This window comes from Myiozetetes cayanensis, unplaced genomic scaffold (genome assembly GCF_022539395.1).
Source record: "Myiozetetes cayanensis isolate MyiCay16 unplaced genomic scaffold, myiCay2020 scf6-25, whole genome shotgun sequence".
Lineage (NCBI taxonomy): Eukaryota > Metazoa > Chordata > Aves > Passeriformes > Tyrannidae > Myiozetetes > Myiozetetes cayanensis.
Genome location: NW_026087853.1, coordinates 1,894,251 through 1,916,961, shown reverse-complemented (window position 1 = coordinate 1,916,961; position 22,711 = coordinate 1,894,251). Strand labels below are relative to the sequence as shown.

Genomic DNA, 22,711 nt, shown 5'->3' with positions numbered 1-22,711 from the left:
ACGTTTTCAGAACTGGCAGTCCCAGAAAGAAGAGTTTTCAGGCAAAAACCCACCACATGATTAACAGAATTAATAAACTTCCTCCAGCAGAAAGGAAACACACTTGATCAGCGGACAAGAATATTTTTCTATTTTGCCATCTAGGAGATTTAATTCTAAAACTGGGACCATCCAGGCATCTGGAACACTTCATGACACATGGACAGAGGGAATCTTGACTGCCAACCAAACATACAGTGAGGCTTTATCAATGTTTCTACAGGCAAATTAGTGTTACACCAATTTTGAGCATAACTGGGAAGAGGAGCTGAGGAACAAGGAGAGGAACAGAATATTAATTTTGTAGACACCTTGGGATCAAACAGAATTAGGAATATTCTTCACATGAAACTACCTTCAATATCAGGCACCTACTTTCATATAAAATGGCCTCCTCACTGCACAGGATCTCACTGTCCCCCAAGAAGTTACATTTGCTTAGTTCCTGCTCTTCAAAGCAATATGGGGAGGTATGTGTGGTTCCATCATTAACAAACATCTCTGCAAACTAAATCTGCTGCCAAGGAACATTATTCAGGAGTTGAGGAAAGTAATATTATTAATACCTAACTCTTGGCCCAACTGAACTGACAGAAATAGTACAGGGATCTCTCCTGTACTCCTCTTCTGCTTCAAGCTCTACTTTGCAGGGTTACACTCCAACACATGTCAAAATTCCCATCTGATGTGACACATCCAGTTATTTTCTCCACCTCCCAGGTCTCAGCCCAAGCAGAAATTGTGAAGAGTTTGCTGCAGAGGAAACACTCAAAAAGGCCTAATCAAAAGTGTACATTTCAATTTTTCACTCCCAGAACACCCCAGAGACAGAGTTTAGAAACTGTTTAATATGGGACTTTTTTGATATATCGAACTTGACAACTTGAAGCTAAAATTCACAAAGCAATATTCTTCTTCTTTTTAAAGTACTATTTCTAACAGGCTTCTATTTCTCATCCAGTGCAATTCCTGTTAAGAGTCAGCACCAGAAACCTTATGAATAACTTTTGACTATTCTCTGTGTGGAGTTTCTTGAAGGATAATCAACGACAAACATGAAATTAATTTGTTCATAACAAGTTCCTGCCTGTTGCAGGCTCTGAAATAGATCATTCTCTCAAAGCTTTTAGATGCAATTAGAGAAAAACCTGCCTCACTCTTCCTTAAAGGATGACAAAACACACAAGTGCTTGCTTCCAGTCTTCCTCACATCACACTAATTGGTAGCATGAAATACAAATATGTTTGGATGTAACCATTAAAATCTATAAAAGAAAGCTTTTATGTGGTTTTTAAAATCTCTGAAATGACAAGTGATATGTTATATAAATACAGTAAGTACTTTACTGATCTCATCCGTTTCACAAGCATGTCTATGAGACATCGAATATTTCAAATATTTGGTTTCCTTCCCTTTTTCTTTTCCTGTGGAGAAAGCCTTCTAGAGGATCAGTCATGTATTGTGCTACTTTTCAACATCAGAACTTCACATTTTAAGAAGTGGCCTTCAAAACCTGGCAATTTCTTCATGCTCTGTATCCAATCAAGAATTTGGTTTTGAGATGATCTGACAAGAAACTCCCATGGGAATAAATGAAGAACTTGATGTTTTTAAAATTATCCACCAAAAACTTGAGCTCATCTGTTGTTGCAGTCAGACCACAGTCACTACACACTTAACTCCATTATTCAGAGCTACTTTTTACACACTTCATTACTCATTTTCCTTCTGCAGCACAGAAGACTTTTTCTCCTTTCTACCCATTTCAGGCTGTATTTTGGGACTCCTTCTTCTTAACTGTGTCATATCACACATTATTTCACAAAGCTGCTTCCAACAACAACCCATAAACCTTCCAAGTGATGCCTAAGACAGAGCCTGTTGTCCCCACTGCAGGTGATGGTTGAAGGCTGTGTAGGAGCCAGGCAGTCAATCAGTTTGCTCGTGTCTACTGCCAATCACAGCAGTTCTATTAAAAACACTCCCTCCTGAGACAAGGCAGAAGCAGAAAACCTGCCAGCAGATAATTTAACAGCTGCACATTCTTGGTGTCCAACAGAATTCCACTGTGAGGAGAGGGAGAACTGGACCATGCATCTTCTCAAGGGCTGTTCTTCAGCAAGAAATCCACGTTTCATATTGAATGCATCCGCTCCTTGGGTGAGTTACTTAGGGTAGAAGCTACACATTTTGGTTCCTGCTATAATCAACCCATTCTCATCCCATCAAAAATATGGTCATTTTCCTTTCATTAGGGAAAAACGTCAAGAAAAATGGTATTTAGACAGCCTGAACACTGCTCTTCAGGGTCTTCTGAATTTCCTTCCTGTCCCTTGCATAGTGTCCCATATTTTCCATGTATGGAAAAATCCATGTATCCACTTTAGATAAGCACCTACTCGTGCTTCTTCCTGGTTTGAAGATTGGAAAGCATAAAACAAGCTGTTCTGAGTTTATAATCTTCAAAATATTCTTGTTTGTTTCTGGTAAAACTGCAGACTACAAGTCACCAACACACCACTTCTCCCATTTCCCTTCAAAGAAAAGGACTGACAACAGACTCCTTAATTAAAGTGGATGAAGGAAAAAGTGACAGCTTTTTTGTGAACTGAACCTCCCTTATTTTCACAGGAAAGCAGCTTTAACCCTCTGGATTCAGTCCACACAGGTTAGAAATGGGACCTGACCTTTTGGCATCCCTCTTCCCTATTTTGGATCTCCCTGACTAAAATGTTAAAACCTCCATGCAAAGCTTCTCATGTTCCTTCCTGTGGTTACTCTGGGGAACTCCTGCAGTGCAACCATCCCATTCCACAGGGGGAAGAAGTGGAGATTTGAAAAAAGCCAAGTGATTTGCCCAAGATAATACATATTAACAGCATCAAAGTGGGGCCTCCATGCTCAGGATAATCCTGTGGTCCAGGCATTATCCTTCTTCTTCAACCTCCGCATCCTTAGTGTGCTACTCTATCCAGGAAAACACACATTTGGAAAGAAAACAGGGAATTCCAAGGATTGCCTGTCCAAGTGATGCTTGATCAACAATAAAACTTCGTTCTGTGGATCAACAGACAAGTAACTTGTCATCACATCCCACAGGGCTGCACAAAACACTCCTCGAGTAACTTCTCTCCAACTGCCCACAATCAGATTACTGGGAATAATTAAAATCTAATGGCTTGTTTTTATAATGGAAACCTCTCCAAGCTGCTGTCTGGCATCACTTCAGCAACCAGTCATTGCCACGGCCTACCAGAGAATTCCTGTTCCCAGTCTCACCAGCTTCTCCAGGCCAATGCATGGAGTGTAATCCTCGGGAAACAGGGAGCGGAAACATGAGCCAGGACACAGCACATGGAAGTTACAACCTGACCATCTACACATCTCAAGACAGAAGAAACAGGCTGCACTGAAAAGAGGAATCTTAACAATATAGAAGCCTTAACCCTTTATCAATATCTGTGACTTATCCCCCTCAATAAAAGCTGTAACCACCACCAGGGCATTACGCAAACAAGAAGAGAGCTGTCTACACACAACACACCCAGAAAAGCAGCTATTGTGCAACTCTTTATTAATTATTTTAGTGTAAAAATTCCAGCTTTCAAAAATGGCTTTTTAAAATTCACACACAGGAAAAAACTTCATTGGAGCTACTCAAGAAACAAACAAGTATCACACAGTAACCCAGAAGGATGGGGAACATTTTTCTTTTACTAGGAAACACAGCAAAAAGCTATTTCAGTTCACCCTGAGTGTGTGATCCTTCATCCTGCAGCAAATGAACGAGACTGGGTTTTAAACAATTCCTATTTGGACCTAACAGTTCCAGTCACACCAGGAAAATTTAATATAGAGCAAAACACAGAAGCCACGAGAGGCAAAGACAACTCGACAGAGCTATTTCCTCTTCTGTCAACAGCACTCAAGGGCTGACCCTCCTAAATATGAAAAGCTGGAGGAGAAGGGATAATGATTCCTGGGGAGATGCCCTAATTAGAGGTCACAGACAAGACAGATCTGATCAGTCCAGAATGGAAAAGGTTGTGCGTGTTCTTGCGTTTCCCCAAGTTTGAAAGTCTAAATTTGTACAGGATTTCTGCTCTCTTATTATATATAAAAATAATCACTGCACAAGGAAATAACTCAGGTTACCAGATGTTAAATGTTTCAGAAAACCCCAAATGCAAACAGGGGAGAGTGAACACGTGCTGGGTAAGAGATGGTAGCTCAGGGAAACTCAGCACAGCCCTCTATACCACCTGAGACATTTGCACACCCCTCAGGAACAGTTTATCACTCCATCACTGCTTTGTCTCCTTTAGGGCACAGCTCCCACATTATTTTACCTTCCTCCTTCTCACTCCATGTCCTACTCCTGTCCACCTCCTTTTCACTCCAGCTACTTGACTAACTGGAGGGTGGTGGGTGTATTTTTGTGCTTATTCACGAATCCAAACAGGTCCACATTTCTAGGCAGAGTTCAGTGAGAGCAGTAAGTCCGTAAGGATATTAAGAGATGCTGGTGTGGGTTTGAGAAGAGCAGAACAAAGCAACATTTCCAAGTGCTCCCACATTAAAGCAAGTGGGTTAGACCATGGAAATCCCCCAGATCACAGAGAATATCCAGAACTGTGTTTTTAAAACCACAATCCGTGTCTTGCAGAGTCTTACCTGGAACATGTCTGTGTCCTTATCGTGAGTATATTCCACTATAACCGTCTGATTCCTGGACAAGGTGAAAGAGATGCTGTGCTGACCTTTCGAGCTGATTGCCTGGTGAATAAAACAACAACAACAACAAAAAAGATGTCTATTACACACCAAAATAGTGTAATCAAATTCATTTTGCTGTATAAACACCTTTGCTGTGATCAGGAAGAGCAGTGTATCGTGACATGTTATTACAAGGCTGGGTAAACAAACACAATGGGATCTTTTGGGTTTGTTTTTTAATGGAAAAGCCCAAGCTGCACTTGTTTGTTTCTAGTTCAGAAGCACCCAATACTTACCATTTTTAGAGTTTAGACTCCAAACAGCTTCTCCCTCTGAAATTATGTTCAGTTCCTAACCTTTATATCCATTTGTACCCTAGGACAGACTCAGGGTTTAGGGAGTTTTGGTTGGTTTGTTTTTAAAGCAAGTGAGCAACGCAACTGATACCCAGTTAAAAGTGCCAGGATTTCAGGGATATCATTACCATTAAATAAATTTCTAGTTATATCAGAAACAGCCTAACAATTTTATATAAATGGTGACAAAAAGAACAAGCACTTGCAATGGGTTTTTTCCTCATTAAAGGAACATTACTCCTTACTACCTGTCAAAGTAAACTGGTTATAGATATGGATTTAGCATCGAAGACTAAATAGTATTTCAATATTTAAAACAAGACCAGAACAGAACAACTCCTGTTTTCTGCTGTATCTTACCAAGATTAAGGGAAAAGAGCTGAGAAACTAAATCCATTGGCTAACAGGGATATAGATGTAAATACAAGGTCCATATAACTGCATATAACTCTGAAAGGTAATGAGTGTTACTGCTCAGAAAACACTTTCCAGACACTTAAGCAGTGAATTAATAGGTTAATTAAGGCTTTCTCCAGTTTTCAGCTGAGGGGATAATTTTCTCCAAGAGGTTCTCACTTGCTCCATTCCTTCATACTGCTTTTCACCTAAAGAATTCACAGGCAGGGATGATTAAACTAAACAACTGAATATATTCCACTCATCTGTCTGCCATCTCTCACAAAAGCCTAAATTATGCCAAAGCCACATCAATTATTGAACAAATCATTAAAAATCCTTCTGAATGCTGGAGGTATTAAAAACATCTATGTGCATACTAAAAGCCTACCAAGGGTTAGCAAGGGTAATTTGAGACAGAATTATTGAAAACACATAATGGGGAGGATTGTTTTCTTGCAAACCTCCTGCATTTACACCACCAGAGATGCTTTTACAAGACACCTCCCGCTGAAAGCTCTCAGTAGCTCCAACACTTGCTAAAGATTTGGGCTTAGGTGATAACACCTGGAGCGAAAGGATTTAACATCTTTGTGGGAGACAGGGAGTGTGGGATTGATGGAGTCACAGCCAGTTTGCTGGTGACTCCAAGCTGCGTGGTGAGGGAAGGGATGGTAGAGGTGGAACCACACAAGCCTCGTGAAGTTCAGCAAGGCCAAGGTCACCTGAACCTGGATCAGGGCAATCCCAGGCACAAACACAGGCTTAGGGGGAGAACAGATTGGGAGCAGCCCCGAGGAGAAGGACTGGGGGTGTCTGTTGAACAACAAGATCAGTGTGACCCAGAAATGTGAACTGGCAGCCCAGAAAGCCAAGTGTGTCCTGGGCTCATTCCACAGCGTGGGCAGCAGGAGAGGAGGGGACTGTGTCCCTCTACTCCACCCTGGTCAGACCCCTCCTGCAGTGCCACCTCCAGCTCTGGAGCCCTGACATCAGGAGGACATGGAACTGCTGGAGCGAGTCCAGAGGAGGCCACAAAGATGATGAGAGGGCTGGAGCAGCTCTGCTATGGAGACAGCATGAGTGTTCAAGGCCAGCTTGGACAGAGCTTGGAGCAACCTGGTCTAGTGGAAGGTGTCCCTGTTGGAGCTGCACAATATTTAAGGTTCCTTCCCACCCAAACCATTCTGTGATTAGGCAAGACAACCTTTCCCAGTCCCTTCCCAGTATTTCTTTTCTGCAGTAAATCTCTTAAAACGTTCAAGACATGGTTTCCCTGGTTTTCTTCCAAGTCTTGTAACAGCTGAAAAGTGATGCAAACGTATTTGGCAATCAGTGATATGCAGATTCCTGAATTTCCCAGCCTATTTATAGTGTTTTGCAATGACCATTATGCTGGCACACACAGCATGCTGCGAGAACAAACAGCATCAAGATGCAATTTGGATGGAGTCACAGTTGCTGTGACCCGCTGGGACACTCAAACTGTAGGTCTGGAATGGGTATGGAAAGTTTTTATTCTCTATGCATGTTTGACAACTGACAAGGGGATCTCAAGCCCTCAGGTGTTCTTAGAATATAAAAGAAATAAAGTGATAAACAGGAGACCCTTATACCTCGAGTTTTCGGCTTCACGTAGCAATAATCAATTTATATTTGTATTACCAGCTATCACCATTTCAAGTGTCAGGAAGGAAGGGCTTTCACACACAAGATTTCCTTCATTCCCACAGAACTCTGTTGCAGCTGGGATACAATGAAGGACAAAATTCCCAGGCAGGGATGTGTGCCCTAAGCTTGTCAGACAAGCTCCTGGATCAAATGGAAGCTTTGGTGAGACCCAAAACTCAAAGTTTTAAGGCCTGATGGAAATAAACACAGAGGGAAATATTAAAGCTTCCAGAATTCCTTAGTAAGGTCACGTCCTAAGCCTGCAGAGCTTGAAACTTAGATATGTTAATAATAGTGACCAGGGTCAGCATGTCCTCTGAAATTCCAGGGTAGGACAATCTTTTCTCTGTGTGCTCCTTTCCCCTCTTGACTTTTTTTTCTCTCATCTACTTCCTCTCCTCTTTGTTTTCCACTATTTAAACCCAGTTAGTTTCAGGGAGAAATGCTACATTTAGTTTCCTGGAATTGTGTAATCATTTTTAGGAGGGAAAAAACAAAACCACCCCAAGAACATGATGAGAAATGTTTCAATTTGTGTGCTCTCACAGTCTGCTCAGCCCCAATTCAAAGACACTTGACAGGCAGTTTAAGTGCTGGTCTCAAAGCAATTGGCCACTTATCAGTAAAAAAAAATTAAAAAAAATAACAGTATATCAGGAACTACACAAAGCACAAGTGAAAGTTTAATATCCTAATAAAACAGTACTGAGTGAAATGCAGACACAGGAAAATCCTGAAGGATTTTTGACAGCTTGAACTACAACAGAGCCACACTACTGCAAGTCCCAAAAGAGTCTGGAGACTGATTGCACCAACCCCCTGAAAATTGGTTTGTAGCAACCAAAATAGTGGGTTTGCCTTTTTAACTGCTTTTAGCAGTCAAATTTTCAGACCTTTTATTTTTTTTAATCTGGCAGCAGGATTTCCCTCCCAAAACACCCTCTGATCTTGTCATGTGATTGCCCTGCTGTGGTCACTGAAGTCGTGAGAAGTCCTGACCCTTCAGGACCTAGAGCAGCATCACAAGTTTTAGGAGAAAACTTCAGAGTTCCAGGCTGGACGACATCATCATCATCATCATCATGGCTAGGCTTCGCGAACGAAGATTTGAGAAGGGCTCTACCCACGCTTGCTACAAGAGCGCTGATGGCTAAAAAGGCCAATGCGAGACAGACAAGTCCGGTTGCAGAAGGCACAGCAGAAAGACTCCCCAGGTGATATCGACGAGACGCGATTCTTTCTGCGTTGTCTTTTCTCCTCGAGAGTGATCCTGCGTGTGTTCTCAAAAGCAGCAGCAGCGTTATAGATGGTGTGTCTCCAGGCCTCCCGATTGGAGGCCAGGGTAGACCAATGGTGATGATCAATATGGCCAAGGATGAGGGATTGTTTCAGGGAGTCCTTGTATCTCCTCTTTGGGGCTCCTCTCTTGCGGCACCAGTGGCAAGTTCCCCATAGAGCACAATCTTAGGGAGGCAGCAATCCTGCATCATGGAGACGTGCCCTGCCCAGCACAGCTGTGTTCTCAGCAGCATGGCCTCAATGCTCGTGATTGCTGCCTGTTCAAGGACAGACGTGTTGGTCACATAGTCAGTCCAGTGGATGTTTAGGATTGTATGGAGGCAGCGCTGATGGAAGCGTTCTAAGAGACGCAAGTGGTGCCGGTAAATGACCCATGATTCGGACCCATATAGAAGAGTAGACAGTACAACAGCTCTGTAAACGCTGATCTTTGTACTTTTCTTCAGGTGTTTGTTTTGCCACACTCTTTTATGGAGTTTACCGAAAGCTCTGTATTCCTTGGCTAACCTGCTGTCTATTTCTGCATCAATGTTACCATCTGAGATGATGCTACCCAGGTAACTAAACTGCTGGACTGATTTGAGTTCTGTTTCACCAATGGTGATATGGGGATGATGGGAGACTTCCTGAGGTGCAGGCTGATATAAAACTTCTGTCTTCTTCAAGCTGACTTCCAGTCCAAAGAGCTCAGCAGCCTCTGCAAAGCAGGATGTTAGACGCTGCAGAGCTACTTCTGTGTGAGCAACAAGGGCGGCATCATCAGCGTAAAGCAGCTCACGGATAAGATAATTTAAGGTCTTAGTGTGGGCCTTCAGTCGCCTTAGGTTGAACAGGCTCCCATCCGTACGATATCGAATGTAGACACCGTTTTCATCATCAAGTTCTGCCATGGCCCTTTGGAGCTGAATTTGAGATCAGTTTGCTCCTGTCTTTTAGGTTCTTAAAAGTTTTATGAAAATTATACATAAAACACAGGCGGGAAAAAAATAAAATCAAAACTACCCTAAATTAGTTCCCAAATTCTGGAAAAACCTCACTAATATACGTATATAGCCTGAGCCTGGCAAGCAAATCCAAAGCACATGTCACCTCTTGTCTTTTAGGAATGCTGGTGGGGAGATACAGGCTGGATTAATTCAGTTGCTGGATTAATTCAGCTATAAAACAACAGATTGTTCTATGTGGTGAACTGTCTCAAGCTGTTGAATTCAAGCAACTCCCTTTGGAGGAAACGGATAGGAAAGTGGAGATGAACTGACAAAAACCCTGTGCAGGAAGAGAAGGAACAAATAAAGAGATTTGTCCAGAATAATTCCACCAGTAGCGACTCCATGTCCACACCAGCACTGAGGGATTTAAAGAAGCCAAAGAAGAGGAACAGGGAATCCTGAGGTGCCATATTTTCAAGGGACAGATCTCCCCAGCACCTTTCCAAGACAGAGATGATGTTTGCACAGCAGTCCATCCATCTCCATGAGGTTTTCCAGTTGAAGGACAGTTAAGCCCAGCAGGGAGATTCCTCCACTCACCCTTGTCCAAAGCAAACCCCACGCAGCTCCCCCACTGCCTCCAGATCTGAGTCCTGGTGATTTTGCATCCAAACTGCCACATGTTACCAGAGACAGTTTGCTAGTTTTCAAGTTTGCAGTTCTATCCTTCCTTGCTGGCTGGAATCACACTTGGCCCTGGTTTTCCCCTGCCTCCTCACACACACACACTTTTTCATTCTTGCTCCTTTCTCCGCGTTTTTGAGAACAAAACCTCGTTGCAGCCCTTTGCCCTCGCAATCAAAGCAGCAGCCAAAGGCTACAACTTACAAATCTGTCCGGTCTCCGAGGAGCCAAGATCAAACAAGAGATCAAACACAGGCTGCTTCCCCAGCAGCAACACTTGCAAAACCCTGGAATATCACAGCCCACCCCAAATCTGTGCTCTGTGCTGGAGGGAAGGTGGGTGCCGTCGGTTTTATCATCATTCCAAGAAGGGAGAAAACAGAATAACCTCACCCCACATATAAAAACACCCTGTAGATAAAGGGAGTAAGAATTTACAATGGTTATATTTTAAAACAGTATTTCCTAGTGGTTGGTTGGGGTGTTTTTTTTTTAGCATAAGTATAGAAAAAGGAGGGAATAAAAATAAATAAAACAATAAATCTTCAGCAGACTGGATGTGTGATTGAGTGGCACCAGAGTCCCCTCTCTCCTAACCCTGACAGCAGAGGTGGCTGTTTAATGAGAATGTCCACTTTACCTCCTACACAGACTTCACCTCTGCCCTCAGCCAGATGTTCCCTATCCAGGAGCATCTCCTGGTGTATCCAGCAAACTCCTGCATGCCAACAACGTGGCTCATTTCCCTGAGTCATCCCCAGCCCCAGAGTTCAAGAGCAGGTCAGGAGCTCACGGCACGATTACATCAACTTAACACTATTAAGTCAAACCTCCCGTGGAAGGAGCGTGTCAATGAACCGGGGAAGCACATCCCAAAATTCTCACAGCCTCCAGGCTGCTGCTTACAAGGCTTGCAGGGAACAAGTCTAATCCACTTCTAGAAATAGAGATTTTATGGCTTCCTTCTGGCTTGCAACACGTGTTTCCAAGGAAAGAAGAGGGAGGGGGAAAAAAAAGAAATCTCTGCATTTGGAAATTTAAAATTAAACCATTCCCTTGTGCCAGGCAAACTCCCCAAAGATCAGGAGAGGGACTTAATGTTATTATGGCTCCCAACTCTTGTGCAGAAATAAAGGCTAAAACCCATTAAGAAAGAGGCAGATGTCTCACAGGAAGGGCTGCTCCGTCAGAATGGGAGTTTTAGTTTAGTTAATTAGGTTGGATTAGGACAATCAAGTGATTTATGGGAACACTTTAGTTCTCTTTGTTGGCAGTCGGGCTGACCCACACCACGCTGACGTGTCCAAAATTAATGACAGCAGAGCCTTCATGAGTTAAATGCTCTCGGACTTGGCTGCCGGCCTTCGATTTCTTTTACAAAGACAGAACACAAGAAACACTCAGGGATGTCAGACAAAAGATCTTGCAACTTAAAAGGGAGCTTTAGCCAGCAAGGAAGGAAGCCTTTAAAAGCAAAGAACACATCACATTCCCACTGGATTTTTGGACAGACTGGCTGCCAGAGCCAGCAGACAGTCGAGTTACCATAAAGAAAACACAACAGAAGCTCATGATCAGGAGACACTGATATTTCACCCACATCAGAAAAGTGTGTCCACTTGGGAAGCTTCCCAGCAAATCAAGACAAATGTCAATTCACAGAACATTCACTGAAAGACATTTGCAGTTTTGCTCTGTCTCAACTTGAACCCAACAGTGATTGTCCAGAATCACTGCTTCTCTAACACTGCATTTCACTCAATTTACATTGATAATACAGCTGTTACATGTTGTCTTTCTCTAGCCTTTTGCAATGAAAATAATAGATTATTATTATGGAAACCTTATGGGTTTTGTGTTTCTCCAGGAGAGGCTGAAATATCTGTACCAACCAGAATCACTGGCTCAGCTCTTTAATTCTGCATTTTTCTCCTGCACAGCTCCATACAAGCCCGTTCTTCCTTCCTTCCCTTACAAACACTGTCTACATTACAACTGGAATATCATTTTGGAATATCATTTTTAACACCTTGCCCGTCTCTAATATTTCAGGTATTTTTCTTATTCTCATCAATCACTGTCAGTCAATATTCTCTTGACAACTGAGTGCTAGAAAATGGTCAAAAAAGAGCAAGGTGACTGCAGGTGAGGAGAGAAATGTGCCACCACAAAGAAATTAAATTTTGTCACTTTAAAACTATGCACTGTCTGCGATCCCTATCACAATAGAGTTGATACATGGAATCTGCAGGTCACCCACCCCTCTCCAACTTAATGAATGCAGATACATCACCCCCAAAATTCAAGGCTCAGTGCCCATACAGAAACAAATTCAGCATAGTCTGGTTTATTCACACTCCCAAGTTTTAATGGTTGTCAGAGCACTCCCAAGTTTGCTCCATGCACCCTTTGCTGCTGAGCTGGGAGGCTGGAAGGGGCAGAAGGGACAGCACATTTGTCTGGAGCACATCAGAGCCATCTGCTCTGCTCTGAGTGCACATGTGGGGCTGTGCCACCACTGGAGCAATTCACCATTTGTCAGCTCAACGGGCAGATGTTAAACCATTGTCTCCATTTGCTGAACCTGCCTGGGTGTGCAGTTTTAGACATCCAGCCAACACCACAGGTGTGTTCTTCAGAAGCAGCATCAGAACAGGCTGTTCTCAGGTTTGGGGACTGCAACAAGTAAAGAGGCAAAATTCTAAAAGTTTTTCTAGGTAAGATCCTGTAAAGCCAGGTCAGGGCTGACAGACACTTTCCAGAGAAAAATGTGGAGCAGGCTACTCCTCAGACAAAAATGAGGATTCAAAACACCTTCAGAACACATAGAGGGTGTTGGTTAAATTGCACAGGTTGAAGTTTAGGGGGCCAAAATCCTCGTTGCAGCCACAGTCCAGAGTCCTATCTCATACCTAGGACTGCTGGCCAGCTCTGCTAAAAAACCCAAATTGTTCCCATTAATAAGTAAAAGCAGCTCAAAGTAGACACCAGTTCATATAAGATGCATCTTTCCATGATGCAGCAGCTCAGGAGCCGCTTTGTAAATCACAAACTTTTGGTGTGGTTGTGAACCAACACTCTGCCTCACCAACCTGTGAATCATTTTCCTCCCAGTATCATCTTCTTGCTTTTCTAACCCTTAAACTCTTTCTTCCCTCCTTCCATTTTCTCCTGTCCATGTTCAGTAACATTATACTACAAGTGATCTTTCACCCATCTTTGAAATCATCTGTGTTTTATCTCCTTTACTCAGCTTGCTAAATCTTCTCCCCTGAGCAGACCAGAGCTACAGACAGCTCAGAGGCACCAGCGGAGTGTCAGGTACACCAACTACCCAAAGCATAAAACCATCTGTCCCAAAAAATCCAGAATGCTCCTCTGGACAAAACAGTGCCTGCACTTTGCTCCTACACTTGATCACAACTGCTCTGGATCCCCCCATTGTGTTACAGGTTACATTTCCAGGTACCTGTCCACACAAATTGCAACTAAATGACCAAGATACTTCTTTGGAGGCCAGTGAGACCTTCCCTGACGTGTGACCTTCTGGAAAACAAAAACTTCTGACCCCAAAACTCCTAGCATTATTCACTAAGGGTAAGGATTCCTCCTGGAAGACTACAAGCCTATAGATTTAAACACGAAGGCATAAACATGATTTTGTCACTGCAGCTGGATCACATCCCCCAAAACTCTTGACACACCCACAAAAATATCAGTAATTAGAGGAGGATGCAACAGTGTTTGTAACTGAGCATTCTGGTGCCAACAGTCTACAATTCATTTATACACATCAGGAACAAAAGCAGCAGATGCCTGGCTACGCTTATGTGTTTAGATATGCCAAGCACACAAAATACCCACAAATTAGAATCCTTAACTGAAAACCAGACCAAAAAAAAATATAGTGATAAAGTCCCCTCAAGGGCTTCTATCAATCCACAGCCTGAAAGATTTGTACACTCTGCTCATCAGCAGTGAATGCTCCTGTGAATCAAAGCACCCCTGAGCACCAATCTGGGCCTGCCTGCCAAAGGAGAGCACATAATAACACCAGGAGAGGCTGCAGATCATCCCACAGCTCCCAGAAGCCATAAACTGCATCTGACACAAGTCAATTTTACATTAAGGCAGCCAAAGGCTCTCCAGACAGTTACCTTAACAGACCTGTTAAAGCAGCTGCACAAAACTCTCTCAGGAGGAAAAAAAAAAAAGGGAACTTCCTCTTGCCAAAAAGCCATTCACTGCTTCTGGAAAGCAGTTGTTTTTTATAAAACCCAGCAAGGAGCAGAAGCTCCTTTCTACACATCACAACACAGAATACTGTCCTGGTAGAAGGTACTCTTAGACAGAAAAAAGCAATCAGGTTCTTTTCTACTGGTGTGGGATTCCTAAAGGAACTGCACCGAGTCACTGAAAACTGGACTTTGGAGCAAATCTCCTTAGTGGGGACTTCCAACAAAAATAAATGCAGAATAAATTGCAGAATAGTTCAACTGGTACTTGAACCAAGCTGGACAAACATGACTGACAGCAGCTCTCAGGAAAAGCAAGTTAAATCCACCTTTCAGCATCCTCACTACAAAGGATTTGGGGGCAGAAGGTACAGAGGGAGATGTGTGTAGGATCTGCCTCCTACAAGGAAGAAAGGGATAGATCTGACCTCTCAGTACCCTTAATACTCCAGTGACAGAAATGGCAGAAGTTAATACCACACATTTTGCTGTGGAAAATGATCACTTTGGGTTTCTTTACAGCCCTCTGAGTATGCAATAAACAAAGTATTTCTAACTTCCCACTTCTTTTCGATACAGATCACCAAGAATCTTCCCGTTTACAGCTCAGGGCTTTCTCACGTTCCTTACACACAATTTAGTACATTTAAAAATACACACGCACTCTGTTTGAACTGTGTTTAACTGAGGTACTTAAGTGATTTAAGTCAACAAGATAATACCCTAAACAGCAGTCAGAATGCAATCCTGATTTACACTGCTGCCCAGGAGCTGAAAAATCAACTTGCTAACAAGTGGGAGCTTCTCTACAAGTGCAGTTGCCAAGCTCATTTCAAAACATAAGTGACTGTAAACTCAGCATCTGTGCAGAACTGAAAACAAGGCTGGTCCCAATTCCCAATTTTTTAATCCCAATTATCCAAGGAAAAAATAATAAAAAAAGACCATCTCTTCCCTCAGGAGAGGGCATGGCTTTGGGAACACGTAGTAACCAGTACTGCAATTCCACCTTGGAAATTAAGAAGGACAGTGAGAAAGCAACAAGTTTAAATGCCACTTCACAGTCACCTGATAAACAAAGTGTTTACAATCACATTTAGGTCTTATTTATCACAACGGTTTGTCCCTGGGTGTCACTCCAAAACTTCTGCCATCCAGGCTCACAAAACACATTCGACACTAGAACAGGGAGGTTCAGCTGAGAGCCACCTATTTGACTTCTGCATCTTTGTGTATTTACCAAATTTCGGCGTGGAATAAAGGCCTGGGGGAAATTTCAGTATCGACAGCACAAAGCAAGTACAAAAGAACTGTCTGAGTGCACTTGAGCCAAAACACAGGTCATGTCTGCCACTGAACAGGGATCAGAGCGGAGCCAAACAACACTTTTATAGCTCAGCCCAACCCAAACAGTCGCTGTTGTAAATGTGCCACATCCTCAGCCCCCGTGCCCGGAGTGCTGCACCTCCTCATTCCCAGAACCAGGGAAACCCTTTAGAGTTACATTTCAAAGCCCAGCGTGTGAAAAGGGTGAGCTCGGGGCAATTAACACCCGGGAAAATCCGAGCCCGGGGACGGGCATTCGACAGAGGAGCCACATCTGCTTCCCTCCCATCAGATAAAGCCCACCAGAGCCCATTACTATTCCGAGCTGGTAGCAAATTCCCTCCCCTTTATAGCTTTGGAATGGAATAAATTTAGCTTACTCCAGATTGTGCTGAGGGATATTCTGCAGCCCAATTCCCAGTGTTCAGAGAAAGTAATTAGAGGATTAGTCGCCTCTATTGGTCCCCGTTCCTGTTATTTTCATTGTGTTCTCAAATTCAAATCTTCTGTCGTCTTTCAGTCAGATTGATTCGGACGGACAGAGGAGAGGAAGGACAATTTATTTCCCTAAAATTTAAATTCAAGCCACAAAGAACTCGTTTAAAAAAAAAAAAAAAAAAAAGGTATAATCCCGGAGTTTGGTCCTGCCAGGCTGTGCTGGTGCATCCATACCCAGGAGTCGCCACTTTATCTTTTCTGCAGTTTATTAAAATTTAAAGGCAAGCTTTACAGGCAACTTGCTTTCCCTTCATATGTAATGATAGATAAGAGAACGGGGCTCATCAGGAGCTCTGCACTTCACACATGATTTTACCACTGACAGGACCTGCTGCCCTCCCTCCCCCAAAGAGCCTCTCTCAGACAGAAAGAAAGCACAACTCCACCCCATATTAACGCATTTTTTTCCATGTGGCCCTTTAGAAACAAAACTCGAATTGTCTGAACGCACAGTCAAAAAGACACTTTGAAAAATAAAAACACATAGCCCAAGACTGGAGTTGTAACAGCGAAATTATGGGATATGATGTCACCATTTCTATGAAAAACGCAGACTAGTTCCCAGTGATGGATGGGATTTGGGGTTTTACATTGAATGAAACAAACTGAGAAGCAGCACTAAACAGGGACACAATGCACTGAGCAGGCCCACAGGGTGTAAATAAGGCACAGTTTTAATTAGGGTTATGGAATACCCTAGTGCTTCCCAGGATAAAGCAGCCCACACTTATGTGGGGAACACAGGCAGCTTGTGAAATTACACACAGCAAAAAGCACTTCAAGGGCCTTTTTTTCCCCCCTCAGCAGGCCTGGGTGGAAGTTCTTTACATCAAAATTACTTGTGTTTCCCGGTATTAACTGATTTAAATCATGTTTTTAATTTGGTGCCTTAAAACTACTTGACTTCTTAAACCAGCTGTTTAAATGGGGTTTTAACAAGGAGGAAAATCTTTGCAGAGTTGATTTTTCTCCTGGCAGAGCTCTGAAACTCAGTTTCATGACACTGAAGAGTGTTTAACACACAGCACTGTCAGGCTGCACATAATGGAGATGATAAATAAAGATGATGAGTGTGTTCAATATTATTGCTTGTATTTAAGAAAAAAATCATGAATTTACATATATGTTCCTGAGAGCTTTAAAAGCAACATTTGACACGTTTCAGAGTCAGAGAACAAAAGTGTCCCTTCTGCAACCCCTCCACCAAAAATTCCCATTTCAACTTTCAAAATATATATACACACACACGCATAAATATATATATATATAATTAAAAATATTGAAATCACATGGCTCTGGGTCAAATGTTAGTCGAATTCCTGCACACTTTTGGAATATCTGGATGGTATCCAAAGGAATCCCCAAGACACTGGATGTGCAAATGGCAAGTGAAGTCAACCACAGGTGAGTGAATTAAGAAGCAGCTCCAGTGGCTCCTTGGAGCAAACACTGTCTACAAATAAGTTATCAGATCATCTCATGCAGGCAGGAGAAAAATCATGAATAGGCTTTCTTATTTTTAAAAAAATAAACAAACAGCAGTGACTGCGAAGATGAAATTGCAGCAACTCTGCCACCACTCTGCTGAGCCAAGAAAGTAATTTAAGAATAGTTATAGTGGGAACCTGCACTGACACCAATTGATTCTTTCACAAGGTATGAAGAGTAAAGCTACAAAAAACGCAGCAGGAAGCCTAATTAATGACAACAGATGAAAATGGCAATCCAGATCAAATGGCAGATTAAAAAAAAAAAAACCAAACAAAGAGCCTACATATTTTCAGAGCAAATATAATAAATGGAAATCCAAAAAGATAATCTCCTCAAAGTCAATATAACTGAAGAGTGTATTCAAATTCACATTTAAAATAATTATAACTGAAAAAAAACCCAAAACTTACCAGTTCTTGCAACAACCACCCAACAAGCTGGTTCAAATACACTGATTAAAACCAAGAACTAAATAACAGAGCAATGCAGAAGAAATGCAGAGCACAGAGCCAACATAACTTTTTTTACTTACAGACTGTACACCAATAGTTGGCTCTACTTAGAGAATTGCTGTCAGAAAAACTGCAGAGGAACCTCTATTTAGTTCTGTAAACGTGTGAGGAAGGGTTTGAGTGTCTCAATAACTCAGTGCACTCCCCACCTACAGCATCACTTCCAACCACTTAGTATGTCTTGTCCTATCAAAACATTAATTTTTGCCCTGACCCTCCAATGCCTTATTAAACCTCTGGGATAATGGCATTTATTCATTAACAAGTGAAGTAACAGGTAGAAAATACCTCACAACTAAAAGGGGTTTTTTCAGCTACATTAACCTATCCTGCTCTATCCACCTCTACCATTATTGCTAATATGGCTCTGGCACATAATATGTAATTTAGAACACCTTTTATCACAGCCATCTCATCTTGACCTTTCCATTTCTGTAGGTGGCAACTGATGGAAAATTATTTCCACTCAAGAGATTTGCCCTCGGACTGTTAAGCTGGGTCAGGGAACGTGGATAACAAGGATTTAAAATTATGGCAGAAGCTACAAACCCCAGAATCTGTGGCTGATTACAAACTACGTTTTTACACTTCACACGGCATCAATCCAAATTTACAATTCCCCAGAGAGAACACAAACTTCAGTTTGAGGGTGGTTTTTTTTTTTTGGTGTTGGATTTTGTTGCTGAGCCTCTGTAAGAACAGCAAATAATCCCTTAAATCTCTGCTCTGTTGCAGGTGGATCCACAGCACCTGCTTTGTCTAACGAGGCACCAGGAACACAAAGCCCTGACAGCTGAGAGGGTTTTTCCCTGGATCCAGGAAGGAAAAAGGCTTCCACCTCCTTCCCTGCAATCTGAGGGCTCTGCAGGCGGAGCTGGAGCTACAAATCACACACGGGCTATAAAAGATGTTATCTTCCTTTAATCTTCCCAGACTGACACTCCCCAGGCTTTCTACCCACATACAAACACAGATATTATCCTCTCACTGTAAGCACTGTCATTTTCTACACCCAGAAAAAAAAAAAAAAAAAAAAAAAAAGACTCCATTTTGGCATTTACTCCCAAACAGCCCTAATTTGATTTTATAAAGCATCCACTACCCTACACATCCCCTTTCACTGCATTCACTGGTTACTGCACCACACAAAAACGTTCCATCCTTCTCCAAACACTGATCTGAAACACAACAGTCGGCACCTGTTTCACAATAACCACCTACTTTTGTACACTTTATTATAATATTTTCTCCAAAGGAGCACTTAGAGAAATAATGAAGATACTTCGAACTCTGAGTTACTTCATCAGGTCAAATCTCCCCCATACCAGGGATCTCTCAAAGTCATCCCATTGTCTCCCACACGGATTTAAGTCCATCACCCTTGGCTAAGGTACTTCAGTCTGCTTCATGCTAATTTGACACCATCAATATATTAAGTGTAAATATATTAAACTAAAAGCAAACCAGGCTTGTTCAAAGAGCTTCATCTTTCATACAGCAAGAAATGAAAATTTCTGGGCAGTTGCTGCAGTTCAGAAGCAAATTCCTGAGCCGTTTTCTGCCGCAGAAGTGGCAGTTTTTGACTATCTGTGGTGAATAACTCATGGAATAGCTCATTTCAGCTGCCAGTTTTCATTTGCTGCTCTACAAGGCAGAGTTCTCTCCATTCCCTCCTTCAAATCAGTTTTGTGACTCCTGTTTGAATCCTCTCCAGCTTTTCAAAATCCTCCTGGACACTCGACAGCAGAGCTGCAGAGTGCTGTATAATGCAGCTCATCAACACAGACTGTGCAATTCCACCATTCCCTCCTCATCCAAGGCAGGAAATCTGTAACTCTCTTACTGATTGAAGAAAACTTTGATTTCTGAGACACAATCCCTGCTGCAATAGCTACAGACCCTGCTGAAACTCTCCAACTATTCAGCTTTGCTGGTATTTTGGTTGTAGTTAATTATAACTAACGTGCCTCTTTTAAAAACCCCTTATCACCAAGACAACCCCATGCAGCTGTTGCATTTTATTTGCCCTTCTGACAGTTGAACTGCTTCCAGTTTTCTCAAATGAAGTTTGTGGGGTTTGTTATTTGGGGTTTTCTTTGGGTTTTGTTTGTTTGTTTTTTTCAAATTTGCTTCCACATGATGCATTTAATGCTGGAAAATTGCTTACCACTATAGAATCCCATTAGTAATCAGCTCAGGAATTCAGATTTCACAAATAATTTACTGGGACTTAAATTAATTAATAGCCAGCTGATAACAGTTAAGATAACATCACATAAAGCTCCTTTCCATTTCTCTCTTTTTGACTTCTCATACCAGGATATAATTAACTAAAAAATAAATAGTAAGGAAAATACAGAGCACGAGTTATTATCCATCAGCTGTTCTTGCCACCCTCATCCACTTCCCAGCATCCCACAATACTGTGGGACACCAGCAGCTATTTGATCCCTCTCAGCTAAAACCAGGAAGATTCCTCACATTCACCATAGTAACAGCCCAGCCAGACTTATCACCGGGCAGATGAACCAGGATAAGGTGTTTAGGATTAACTGTATCCACACCCACTGCACACAATCAGACAAATTCCATGCTGAGACCCTGTATAAATCAGTAGATTACTGACAGAAGGACATTATCCACAGAATTGTGTTCACCAGCACCGTATTCCCACCCTGCACAGGAGTCACAGAAACTCAGCCCCGGTCCCTCATCATCCAGTTTGCCTTTCCAGGCTCTTGGAGCTCTTCAGGAATTCTCCCACCGCTCTCTCTCCAGCCATCAATTCCCAAGCCAGCGTGTGCTCTCTCTCCCTCTCTCTTCAGCCACTCAGGATTCTTGGAAATACTCATTTAGAAAACGTTCCTCTTAGTAAATACTCAACAAAGCAGGACTCACCTTCTAACCCTGCAGTGAACAGACACACACATTGCTCTGCTTTTCTCCCAGATCCCTGTGGAGAGGGAGGAAAAGCCACTGGAGAGGTGCTGTGCAGGCTTTCCTGTGCCCACCTCCCTTTGGGAAGGGAAAACAGCCTGGCTCCCTCATGTTCCAGCAAACACAAGGATGGCCTCGTTACTTTAATAGCAGAAAAGGGGCCTAATCCAACCCAAAGGGAAGCAGGAACTCCTGGCACTTCTGGCTCCCGACCCCTTCCTCAGGAACAGGAGGGGCAGAATTTCATGTTCCTCCTCACTGCTTCCCCATGTGCTTGCTGAAAGTGTCTTTTATAAACCAACATCTCATTTACACTCAGCAAGTCACAGAGAAGTGTCAGAGAACATTTCTTCTCAAGTGGTGACTTGGAGATTCCTTACGTTATTACCCAGCCAAACAAGGAATTGCTTCAGGACAAGAACCTGCTAAATGAGTTTCTCTCAACACACCCACCACAGACTGTTCCTCTCAACCCAGATGATAATCCCACATGCAAAATGGTGGGGTCATCCTTCATATATAATCCCATCTTCCACTGAAATGGAACCAAGCAATGCACAACACCAGAACATTTAATTCTCACTGGCACACATTTTTTAGCCCTTCCTCCCTTATGGGACGGCATGAAAAAGTCAGGATTTACAAGGTGCCAAATCTATACTTGGAGTACCCTCTTTAAAGTGAAACATTTTGAATGGACCTCTCCATATCACCTCATTTCTAAAAATAAATATTGAACAATGGTCAAGGCTCACCTTCCAGGCACAGAGCACTGTGAATTGCAGGTAGCTACTTGAGTACATTCTTTTCAAAATATTACAGATATTCCCTTCAGAAGGAGCTCCAAGTGCATTCAGCTCCCCTGACTTGAACTCAACACTTAAGTGCTGGCAAAGATATCAATATATTCACTGTGGAAAAAGAACTATGTCCTACTGAAATACATAAGCAGAAAAAAGAACATGTATTTGTTTTTAAAAAAAAATTAAAGTCTCAAAATATGAGGTGCTCAACTGTGATAATCTTATAAAGGGAAAGTATGAACATAAGTTTTTGTGTCTACAACCAAATGTATCTTCAGCTCAAACTTCAGATTTGAGAGCTAGAACTGTCAAATAAAATGAGGTTTAAGTGTTAGGAAAAGACAAAGCACTACCTCGAGGAGGAAAATGTTACCACAAAGTTTAAGAGTCTGCAGGGTCTGAAGCATTACTTACGTGCCCTCAGGGTTGGATCAGCAAACCTAAAACTTGAGGAGAGCCTGCTTAAAATCCATCATGGAATTGTTAGAGCAGGAGGCTTTAAGAGTTAAAGTATTATTAAGTGCCTGTCAAATGACATTAAGCAGTATCAGAAATAAAGCTGTTTTGGGAGCTGGAAGTGTCCCTGTCTTTGGCTGATAGTGGGGGGAAAGTGATACTTTTGCCACATCACTATCAAACAAGTCGGTTTGAACACCACAAGGTCTGTCAGAGCTGCACGGACTCTCTCTCCTGTTGCTACAACAACAGCCAAAAAAAAAGAATTAAAAAAAAAAAAAGGCAGTTAAATGTTCCATCAGCAGGGATGAAACAGCGCACACAGAGAAAATAATAATTTGTTGTGTCTGCTGAATCCTGAA

At 42.3% G+C, this 22,711-nt stretch overlaps 1 protein-coding gene across 2 annotated transcripts in view; it reads right to left on the bottom strand.

Annotated features, from left to right (window-relative positions):
- PELI2 (pellino E3 ubiquitin protein ligase family member 2) overlaps positions 1-22,711 on the bottom strand; it is a 64,913-nt gene that overhangs the window by 4,439 nt on the left and 37,763 nt on the right. For both annotated transcript variants that reach the window (XM_050336551.1, XM_050336552.1), the window contains one exon: positions 4,715-4,816. In XM_050336551.1, coding sequence (XP_050192508.1) covers positions 4,715-4,816 — 102 coding nt within the window. The remainder of the gene's footprint in view (positions 1-4,714; positions 4,817-22,711) is intronic.